Here is a 12,624-nt window from a genome sequence, read left to right on the forward strand (position 1 = left end):
ACCACAGGTCAAACCCATTCCTCCTGGACACGTCCCTGTCAACACTACGGTACGAACCCATTCCTCCTGGACACGTCCCTGTCAACACTACGGTACGAACCCATTCCTCCTGGACACGTCCCTGTCAACACCACGGTACAAACCCATTGCTCCTGGATGTTCCTCCTGGACACGTCCCTGTCAACACCACAGTACAAACCCATTCCTCCTGGACACGTCCCTGTCAACACCACGGTACAAACCCATTGCTCCTGGATGTTCCTCCTGGACACGTCCCTGTCAACACCACAGTACAAACCCATTCCTCCTGGACACGTCCCTGTCAACACCACAGTACAAACCCATTCCTCCTGGACACGTCCCTGTCAACACCACGGTACAAACCCATTGCTCCTGGATGTTCCTCCTGGACACGTCCCTGTCAACACCACGGTACGAACCCATTCCTCCTGGACACGTCCCTGTCAACACCACGGGACAAACCCATTCCTCCTGGACACGTCCCTGTCAACACTACGGTACAAACCCATTCCTCCTGGACACGTCCCTGTCAACACTACGGTACGAACCCATTCCTCCTGGATGATCCTCCTGGACACGTCACTGTCAACACCACAGTACAAACCCATTCCTCCTGGACACACCCCCCTGTCAACACTACAGGTCAAACCCAGTCCTCCTGGACACGTCCCTGTCAACACTACAGGTCAAACCCATTCCTCCTGGACACGTCCCTGTCAACACTACAGGTCAAACCCATTCCTCCTGGACATGTCCCTGTCAACACCACAGTACAAACCCATTCCTCCTGGACACGTCCCTGTCAACACCACAGTACAAACCCATTCCTCCTGGACACGTCCCTGTCAACACCACAGTACAAACCCATTCCTCCTGGACACGTCCCTGTCAACACTACGGTACGAACCCATTCCTCCTGGACACGTCCCTGTCAACACCACGGTACGAACCCATTCCTCCTGGATGTTCCTCCTGGACACGTCCCTGTCAACACTACGGTACGAACCCATTCCTCCTGGACACGTCCCTGTCAACACTACGGTACGAACCCATTCCTCCTGGACACGTCCCTGTCAACACTACGGTATGAACCCATTCCTCCTGGATGATCCTCCTGGACACGTCACTGTCAACACTACAGATCAAACCCATTCTTCCTGGACACGTCCCTGTCAACACCACAGTACAAACCCATTCCTCCTGGACACGTCCCTGTCAACACTACAGGTCAAACCCAGTCCTCCTGGACACGTCCCTGTCAGCACTACGGTACGAACCCATTCCTCCTGGACACGTCCCTGTCAACACTACGGTACGAACCCATTCCTCCTGGACACGTCCCTGTCAACACCACAGGTCAAACCCATTCCTCCTGGACATGTCCCTGTCAACACCACAGGTCAAACCCATTCCTCCTGGACATGTCCCTGTCAACACCACAGGTCAAACCCATTCCTCCTGGACACGTCCCTGTCAACACTACAGTGCAAACCCATTCCTCCTGGACACGACCCTGTCAACACCACAGGTCAAACCCATTCCTCCTGGACACGTCCCTGTCAACACCACAGGTCAAACCCATTCCTCCTGGACAAGTCCCTGTCAACACCACGGTACGAACCCATTCCTCCTGGACACGTCCCTGTCAACACCACAGGTCAAACCCATTCCTCCTGGACATGTCCCTGTCAACACCACAGTACGAACCCATTCCTCCTGGATGTTCCTCCTGGACACATCCCTGTCAACACCACAGGTCAAACCCATTCCTCCTGGACACGTCCCTGTCAAAACCACAGGTCAAACCCATTCCTCCTGGACACGTCCCTGTCAACACTACGAACCCATTCCTCCTGGATGTTCCTCCTGGACACGTCCCTGTCAACACCACAGTACAAACCCATTCCTCCTGGACACGTCCCTGTCAACACTACAGGTCAAACCCAGTCCTCCTGGACACGTCCCTGTCAACACTACAGTTCAAACCCATTCCTCCTGGACACGTCCCTGTCAACACTACAGGTCAAACCCATTCCTCCTGGACACGTCCCTGTCAACACCACAGGTCAAACCCATTCCTCCTGGACACGTCCCTGTCAACACTACGGTACGAACCCATTCCTCCTGGACACGTCCCTGTCAACACCACGGTACAAACCCATTCCTCCTGGACACGTCCCTGTCAACACCACAGTACAAACCCATTCCTCCTGGACACGTCCCTGTCAACACCACAGTACAAACCCATTCCTCCTGGACACGTCCCTGTCAACACCACGGTACAAACCCATTCCTCCTGGACACGTCCCTGTCAACACCACGGTACGAACCCATTCCTCCTGGACACGTCCCTGTCAACACCACAGGTCAAACCCATTCCTCCTGGATGTTCCTCCTGGACACGTCCCTGTCAACACTACGGTACGAACCCATTCCTCCTGGACACGTCCCTGTCAACACTACGGTACGAACCCATTCATCCTGGACACGTCCCTGTCAACACTACGGTATGAACCCATTCCTCCTGGATGATCCTCCTGGACACGTCACTGTCAACACTACAGATCAAACCCATTCTTCCTGGACACGTCCCTGTCAACACCACAGTACAAACCCATTCCTCCTGGACACGTCCCTGTCAACACTACAGGTCAAACCCAGTCCTCCTGGACACGTCCCTGTCAACACTACGGTACGAACCCATTCCTCCTGGACACGTCCCTGTCAACACTACGGTACGAACCCATTCCTCCTGGACACGTCCCTGTCAACACCACAGGTCAAACCCATTCCTCCTGGACATGTCCCTGTCAACACCACAGGTCAAACCCATTCCTCCTGGACATGTCCCTGTCAACACCACAGGTCAAACCCATTCCTCCTGGACACGTCCCTGTCAACACTACAGTGCAAACCCATTCCTCCTGGACACGACCCTGTCAACACCACAGGTCAAACCCATTCCTCCTGGACACGTCCCTGTCAACACCACAGGTCAAACCCATTCCTCCTGGACAAGTCCCTGTCAACACCACGGTACGAACCCATTCCTCCTGGACACGTACCTGTCAACACCACAGGTCAAACCCATTCCTCCTGGACATGTCCCTGTCAACACCACAGTACGAACCCATTCCTCCTGGATGTTCCTCCTGGACACATCCCTGTCAACACCACAGGTCAAACCCATTCCTCCTGGACACGTCCCTGTCAACACCACAGGTCAAACCCATTCCTCCTGGACACGTCCCTGTCAACACCACGGTACGAACCCATTCCTCCTGGACACGTCCCTGTCAAAACCACAGGTCAAACCCATTCCTCCTGGACACGTCCCTGTCAACACTACGAACCCATTCCTCCTGGATGTTCCTCCTGGACACGTCCCTGTCAACACCACAGGTCAAACCTATTCCTCCTGGACACGTCCCTGTCAACACTACGGTATGAACCCATTCCTCCTGGACATGTCCCTGTCAACACCACACGTCAAACCCATTCCTTCTGGATGTTCTTACTGGTGATGGGGATGTTAAATGGGGGGGTGAGCGTTATTCCTAGTGACAGCAGTGGTGAGGAGAAGCCAAAATGGCCCCCTATTCCCTATGGGGACCCTGGTCAAAAGTAGTGCCCTATATAGGGGATAGGGTGCCCTTTCAGACGGTCTGTGTATAGAAGACTGATCTGTATGCATGAGAAAGAGGTAGGGCAGCGTATCAGTGAAAAGCACCTTGAAGTCAGGGGCGGACTAGGACAATAATTCAGCCCTGGCATTTTATCCACACCAGCCCACAGCACTGCGCACGTCACCAACTTCACCTCTATTTATTTCTTCCTGCAATAAATTTGGTACATTTTCAAAAAAAAAACATGATTTTTACTTAGTCATTATGGGGTATTGTGTGGGGATGGCTGAAAAAAAATCTAATTTAATAAATGTTTAATTCAGGCTGTAACACAAGAACTTGTGGAATAAGTCAAGGTGTATGAAGAGTTTCTGAAAGCCCTGTACCTAATTAAAATCATTGGCTAAACGAACTCTACATATATTATCCACTGTTGCCATATATCCAACAGTAGTGAAACCTTTTCAGTTGTAGGCTACGACCCATGATGCCTTTAGGCCTATGCCCTCGCAATCGCAATTGCATTTTTGAAATGTTATACAATAATTAGAAATTGCTTAAAAAAAATGGTTGTTGTTATTGCCGCCGGCCATGTCAACCTTTTTCTCAATATTTTATATTTTTTTTATACAGAAAATATATTAGTTTGCCAATATCAATCAGCCCACCCCCCAAAAAACATTGTCCAGCCCATCTGGCATTTGCCAGAATTGCCAGATAGCCAATCCGCCCCTGCTTGCAGTTGCAACAGATGCACGCTACACCAGTGCCTTTTAGCCCATAGCTTTATTCAGATCTGAATTAGAACTTCGTTTGATGTCTGTTGATACTCAGGGTGCCAGGCAAAGCATATCGTTTCAAAGCCAGAGATTTTCTGTGATAAAGTCCCTGATTTCAATAACAACGAGTGAGTAATGAGCTAAGGAAACTTAGTATGGCTCGACAGTATTAAGCCAGATATATGTGCTGCCTGCATATGTTTACATGTGAACTATCCACATCTCCACCAGACTGTCTGGCCTTGAAATAACCTGTGATTCATCCTCAAACTGCACGCAAGACCTTCAGATGAGTTAGGCCAGGTTATCCGACGACCTTCAGATGAGTTAGGCCAGGTTATCCGACGACCTTCAGATGAGTTAGGCCAGAAAACCTTGTCGACCTTCAGTCTGGGGGAACCCACTGCATATCCATGTACTCTGGCCTAACTTCGGTTCCTCTCAACCCATTACTTTTATTAACAAGACTGAAGAATAAAATATTCAGGATGTAACTTTTTAAGTAGTCAACTATTTTAAAGATATGATCTGTAATCAGAGGTACCTCAAAACATAGGTAATGCTCAATGTTTTTTCTGACAAGTCCTTTCTTTCCTATAGAGTTCACTGTCTGAAGCCAGTCTGTTTTTGCCCCTCCCAGATAAAGAAGGAGCATGGCAACAACTTGGTACCTGCTTTCCCCCCAAAGAAGATCTTCACTCTGACACCGAATGATGTGGAGCAGAGACGTGAACAGTTGGAAAAATACATGCAAGCTGGTGAGGGAGGAGGTTTCAGTTCTGGGATCTGTATTTCAGGGGTTGGGCTCCATGCGATTTATTTTTAATTACCTCTATTCAGAAGCAGGATTTTAAATTCTAATTCAAGTATTGTTGAGAGAAACGTTTGTTATTTTCAAAGAGGGTTTTATATTATTGAATTCAAAGTCACGAATTCATCTCTACTAAGTTCAACTAGAAGTGACTTTAGCCTTTCCCATGGGGAGGAGGATATAGTGGAACAGACAGTAGCTGACTCAATAAAAGGGTAGTATAGTGGAACAGACAGTAGCTGACTCAATAAAAGGGCAGTATAGTGGAACAGACAGTAGCTGACTCAATAAAAGGGCAGTATAGTGGAACAGACAGTAGCTGACTCAATAAAAGGGCAGTATAGTGGAACAGACAGTAGCTGACTCAATAAAAGGGCAGTATAGTGGAACAGACAGTAGCTGACTCAATAAAAGGGCAGTATAGTGGAACAGACAGTAGCTGACTCAATAAAAGGGCAGTATAGTGGAACAGACAGTAGCTGACTCAAAAGGGCAGTATAGTGGAACAGACAGTAGCCGGCTCAATAAAAGGGTAGTATAGTGGAACAGACAGTAGCTGACTCAATAAAAGGGTAGTATAGTGGAACAGACAGTAGCTGACTCAATAAAAGGGCAGTATAGTGGAACAGACAGTAGCTGACTCAATAAAAGGGCAGTATAGTGGAACAGACAGTAGCCGACTCAATAAAAGGGCAGTATAGTGGAACAGACAGTAGCTGACTCATGATCTCCTGTTGGAACATTTCCTCATAGCAACCAGAACGACCAATCCATGTATCGGAATACCTAGTTAGTCGCTGACTGTCTGCTTTTAGCCTGGTGTGGTTTTAGTGTGGGCAGCAGTTTACTTTACAGGCTTTTGACTCAAGGTAATACTGATCTGAGAACACCGTAAGTACAGGCTGAAACACTATAGCTCTAGGTGTCTGAACTAGTGTTATACTTTTCTGAGCAGACCCCAATAAGCACTTACTTGGGGCCAATGCCTCTTGGCTGTCCTCTTCCCAACGACAGACCTAAAAATCAGACCAACTCACTGTTCCAATAGATTCCTATCCCAGATAGATCCTCAGAACCAATGGGAAAGTTGTATTATGTTAGGTGCAATATGTACCCGAAAGAAACTTGCCAGGGTTGAGTGGACAGTTAAAACTAATTGTCAGTTTCACCCCTCAGTGTGGGTCCCTGTCAGGAAGATGTAAAATGTTATTTTTCTGCTCGTTCCTCCTCAGTTAAAGGTCCAAGGGTTAGGTTATGTTACCCCGTCCAACCTGACCTCAACCTCCGCTTTGGCCTAACGCTTCCCCAAGCAGGTCAAGGGTGAACTGTGGCCGAACACACACACACACACACACACACACACACACACACACACACACACACACACACACACACACACACAGCTAAGACATGCGTGGAACTGAACTGGCAGCAACAATGCCCAGTATCCCTCTTCAAGTACTGGCCGTTCCCTCAGAATAAACCTAAGCCTTGTTGGGGCATATTTTCTCATAGTCTGGGAGCACACACACACACTTCCTGGCTCACCGACCACTTTCTGGGTGGGGATAAGGGTTATGGAAAGTAGGATTTTGAATGTTGGTCCCCAAAAAGTCCTCAACTATACTAAGAGAGTATGCGTGACGCATCTGTGGTGTCGGCCGGCTCTGATGGCCCCATTCGAACACACTACAGGCAGGTTGCTACAGATTCTGAGGTCCGCGCCGATATAGCCTACTACAGATTGATGAGGTCCACGTAGATATATCCTACTACTACTACAGATTGATGAGGTCCACGTAGATATACCCTACTGCTGATGAGGTGCACGTAGATATATCCTACTACTGACGAGGTCCACGTAGATTTACCCTACTACTGATGAGGTCCAGGTAGATATACCCTACTACTACTGATGAGGTCCACGTAGATATACCCTACTACTGATGAGGTCCACGTAGATATACCCTACTCCTGATGAGGTCCACGTAGATATACCCTACTACTACTGATGAGGTCCACGTAGATATACCCTACTACTGATGAGGTCCACGTAGATATACCCTACTCCTGATGAGGTCCACGTAGATATACCCTACTACTACTGATGAGGTCCAGGTAGATATACCCTACTACTACTGACGAGGTCCACGTAGATATACCCTACTACTGATGAGGTCCACGTAGATATACCCTACTACTACTGATGAGGTCCACGTAGATATACCCTACTACTACTGATGAGGTCCACGTAGATATACCCTACTACTGAAGAGGTCCACGTAGATATACCCTACTACTGATGAGGTCCATGTAGATGTACCCTACTACTGATGAGGTCCACGTAGATATACCCTACTACTGATGAGGTCCATGTAGATATACCCTACTACTGATGAGGTCCACGTAGATATACCCTACTACTGAAGAGGTCCACGTAGATATACCCTACTACTACTGATGAGGTCCACGTAGATATACCCTACTACTGATGAGGTCCACATAGATATACCCTACTACTACTGATGAGGTCCACGTAGATATACCCTACTACTACTGATGAGGTCCATGTAGATATACCCTACTACTGACGAGGTCCACGTAGATATACCCTACTACTGACGAGGTCCACGTAGATATACCCTACTACTGATGAGGTCCATGTAGATATACCCTACTACTGATGAGGTCCACGTAGATATACCCTACTACTGATGAGGTCCATGTAGATATACCCTACTACTGACGAGGTCCACGTAGATATATCCTACTACTACTACAGATTGAGATCCACTTAGAACTACCACTACTTCTACTACTACAGATTGATTAGGTCCATGTAGAACTATGTCCACTACTACTACTGATGAGGTCCATGTAGATATACCCTACTACTGATGAGGTCCATGTAGATATACCCTACTACTGATGAGGTCCACGTAGATATACCCTACTACTGATGAGGTCCATGTAGATGTACCCTACTACTGATGAGGTCCACGTAGATATACCCTACTACTACTGATGAGGTCCACGTAGATATACCCTACTACTACTGATGAGGTCCACGTAGATATACCCTACTACTGATGAGGTCCACGTAGATATACCCTACTACTGATGAGGTCCATGTAGATATACCCTACTACTGACGAGGTCCACGTAGATATATCCTACTACTACTACAGATTGAGATCCACTTAGAACTACCACTACTTCTACTACTACAGATTGATTAGGTCCATGTAGAACTACTACTACTACTGATGAGGTCCACGTAGATATACCCTACTACTGATGAGGTCCACGTAGATATACCCTACTACTGATGAGGTCCATGTAGATGTACCCTACTACTGACGAGGTCCACGTAGATATACCCTACTACTACTGATGAGGTCCACGTAGATATACCCTACTACTGATGAGGTCCACGTAGATATACCCTACTACTACTGATGAGGTCCACGTAGATATACCCTACTACTGATGAGGTCCACGTAGATATACCCTACTACTGATGAGGTCCAGGTAGATATACCCTACTACTGATGAGGTCCACGTAGATATACCCTACTACTACTGATGAGGTCCACGTAGATATACCCTACTACTGATGATGTCCACGTAGATATACCCTACTACTGATGAGGTCCACGTAGATGTACCCTACTACTGATGAGGTCCACGTAGATATACCCTACTACTGATGAGGTCCACGTAGATATACCCTACTACTGATGAGGTCCACGTAGATATACCCTACTACTACAGATGAGGTCCACGTAGATATACCCTACTACTACAGATGAGGTCCACGTAGATATACCCTACTACTGATGAGGTCCACATAGATATACCCTACTACTGATGAGGTCCATGTAGATATACCCTACTACTGATGAGGTCCACGTAGATATACCCTACTACTGTTGAGGTCCAGGTAGATATACCCTACTACTGACGAGGTCCACGTAGATATACCCTACTACTGACGAGGTCCACGTAGATATATCCTACTACTACTACAGATTGAGATCCACTTAGAACTACCACTACTTCTACTACTACAGATTGATTAGGTCCATGTAGAACTACTACTACTACTGATGAGGTCCACGTAGATATACCCTACTACTGATGAGGTCCACGTAGATATACCCTACTACTGATGAGGTCCATGTAGATGTACCCTACTACTGACGAGGTCCACGTAGATATACCCTACTACTACTGATGAGGTCCACGTAGATATACCCTACTACTACTGATGAGGTCCACGTAGATATACCCTACTACTGATGAGGTCCATGTAGATATACCCTACTGCTGATGAGGTCCACGTAGATATACCCTACTACTACAGATTGATGAGGTCCACGTAGATATACCCTACTACTGATGAGGTCCACGTAGATATACCCTACTACTGATGAGGTCCAGGTAGATATACCCTACTACTGATGAGGTCCACGTAGATATACCCTACTACTACTGATGAGGTCCACGTAGATATACCCTACTACTACTGATGAGGTCCACGTAGATATACCCTACTACTGATGAGGTCCACGTAGATATACCCTACTACTGATGAGGTCCACGTAGATATACCCTACTACTGATGAGGTCCACGTAGATATACCCTACTACTACAGATGAGGTCCACATAGATATACCCTACTACTACAGATGAGGTCCACATAGATATACCCTACTACTGATGAGGTCCACGTAGATATACCCTACTACTGTTGAGGTCCAGGTAGATATACCCTACTACTGACGAGGTCCACGTAGATATACCCTACTACTGATGAGGTCCACGTAGATATACCCTACTACTGTTGAGGTCCAGGTAGATATACCCTACTACTGACGAGGTCCACGTAGATATACCCTACTACTGACGAGGTCCACGTAGATATACCCTACTACTACTGATGAGGTCCACGTAGATATACCCTACTACTGATGAGGTCCACGTAGATATACCCTACTACTGATGAGGTCCACGTAGATATACCCTACTACTGACGAGGTCCACATAGATATACCCTACTACTACTGATGAGGTCCACGTAGATATACCCTACTACTACTGATGAGGTCCACGTAGATATACCCTACTACTGACGAGGTCCACGTAGATATACCCTACTACTGATGAGGTCCACGTAGATATACCCTACTACTACTGATGAGGTCCACGTAGATATACCCTACTACTGATTAGGTCCACGTAGATATACCCTACTACTGATGAGGTCCACGTAGATATATCCTACTACTACTGAAGAGGTCCACATAGATATACCCTACTACTGATGAGGTCCACGTAGATATACCCTACTACTACTGATGAGGTCCACGTAGATATACCCTACTACTACTGATGAGGTCCACGTAGATATACCCTACTACTGATGAGGTCCAGGTAGATATACCCTACTACTACAGATTGATGAGGTCCACGTAGATATACCCTACTACTGATGAGGTCCACGTAGATATACCCTACTACTACTGATGAGGTCCACGTAGATATACCCTACTACTACTGATGAGGTCCACGTAGATATACCCTACTGCTGATGAGGTCCACGTAGACATACCCTACTACTACTGATGAGGTCCACGTAGATATACCCTACTACTACTGATGAGGTCCACGTAGATATACCCTACTACTACTGATGAGGTCCACGTAGATATATCCTACTACTACTGATGAGGTCCACGTAGATATACCCTACTACTGATGAGGTCCACGTAGATATACCCTACTACTGATGAGATCCATGTAGATGTACCCTACTACTGACGAGGTCCACGTAGATATACCCTACTACTACTGATGAGGTCCACGTAGATATACCCTACTACTGATGAGGTCCACGTAGATATACCCTACTACTACAGATTGATGAGGTCCACGTAGATATACCCTACTACTGATGAGGTCCACGTAGATATACCCTACTACTACAGATTGATGAGGTCCACGTAGATATACCCTACTACTGATGAGGTCCACGTAGATATACCCTACTACTGATGAGGTCCAGGTAGATATACCCTACTACTGATGAGGTCCACGTAGATATACCCTACTACTACTGATGAGATCCACGTAGATATACCCTACTACTTATGATGTCCACGTAGATATACCCTACTACTGATGAGGTCCACGTAGATGTACCCTACTACTGATGAGGTCCACGTAGATATACCCTACTACTGATGAGGTCCACGTAGATATACCCTACTACTGATGAGGTCCACGTAGATATACCCTACTACTACAGATGAGGTCCACGTAGATATACCCTACTACTACAGATGAGGTCCACGTAGATATACCCTACTACTGATGAGGTCCACATAGATATACCCTACTACTGATGAGGTCCACGTAGATATACCCTACTACTGTTGAGGTCCAGGTAGATATACCCTACTACTGACGAGGTCCACGTAGATATACCCTACTACTGACGAGGTCCACGTAGATATATCCTACTACTACTACAGATTGAGATCCACTTAGAACTACCACTACTTCTACTACTACAGATTGATTAGGTCCATGTAGAACTACTACTACTACTGATGAGGTCCACGTAGATATACCCTACTACTGATGAGGTCCACGTAGATATACCCTACTACTGATGAGGTCCATGTAGATGTACCCTACTACTGACGAGGTCCACGTAGATATACCCTACTACTACTGATGAGGTCCACGTAGATATACCCTACTACTACTGATGAGGTCCACGTAGATATACCCTACTACTGATGAGGTCCATGTAGATATACCCTACTGCTGATGAGGTCCACGTAGATATACCCTACTACTACAGATTGATGAGGTCCACGTAGATATACCCTACTACTGATGAGGTCCACGTAGATATACCCTACTACTGATGAGGTCCAGGTAGATATACCCTACTACTGATGAGGTCCACGTAGATATACCCTACTACTACTGATGAGGTCCACGTAGATATACCCTACTACTACTGATGAGGTCCACGTAGATATACCCTACTACTGACGATGTCCACGTAGATATACCCTACTACTGATGAGGTCCACGTAGATGTACCCTACTACTGATGAGGTCCACGTAGACATACCCTACTACTGATGAGGTCCACGTAGATATACCCTACTACTGACGATGTCCACGTAGATATACCCTACTACTGATGAGGTCCACGTAGATGTACCCTACTATTGATGAGGTCCACGTAGATATACCCTACTACTGATGAGGTCCACGTAGATATACCCTACTACTGATGAGGTCCACGTAGATATACCCTACTACTACAGATGAGGTCCACATAGATATACCCTACTACTGATGAGG

At 46.9% G+C, this 12,624-nt stretch overlaps 1 protein-coding gene across 2 annotated transcripts in view; it reads left to right on the plus strand.

Annotated features, from left to right (window-relative positions):
• The window catches only part of LOC135557990 (sorting nexin-17), an 86,911-nt gene that overhangs the window by 19,795 nt on the left and 54,492 nt on the right, over nucleotides 1-12,624 (plus strand). For both annotated transcript variants that reach the window (XM_064991749.1, XM_064991748.1), the window contains exon 3: nucleotides 5,067-5,184. In XM_064991749.1, coding sequence (XP_064847821.1) covers nucleotides 5,067-5,184 — 118 coding nt within the window. The remainder of the gene's footprint in view (nucleotides 1-5,066; nucleotides 5,185-12,624) is intronic.

The sequence above is a fragment of the Oncorhynchus masou genome, chromosome 16, assembly GCF_036934945.1.
Source record: "Oncorhynchus masou masou isolate Uvic2021 chromosome 16, UVic_Omas_1.1, whole genome shotgun sequence".
NCBI classification, from domain to species: Eukaryota; Metazoa; Chordata; class Actinopteri; order Salmoniformes; family Salmonidae; genus Oncorhynchus; species Oncorhynchus masou.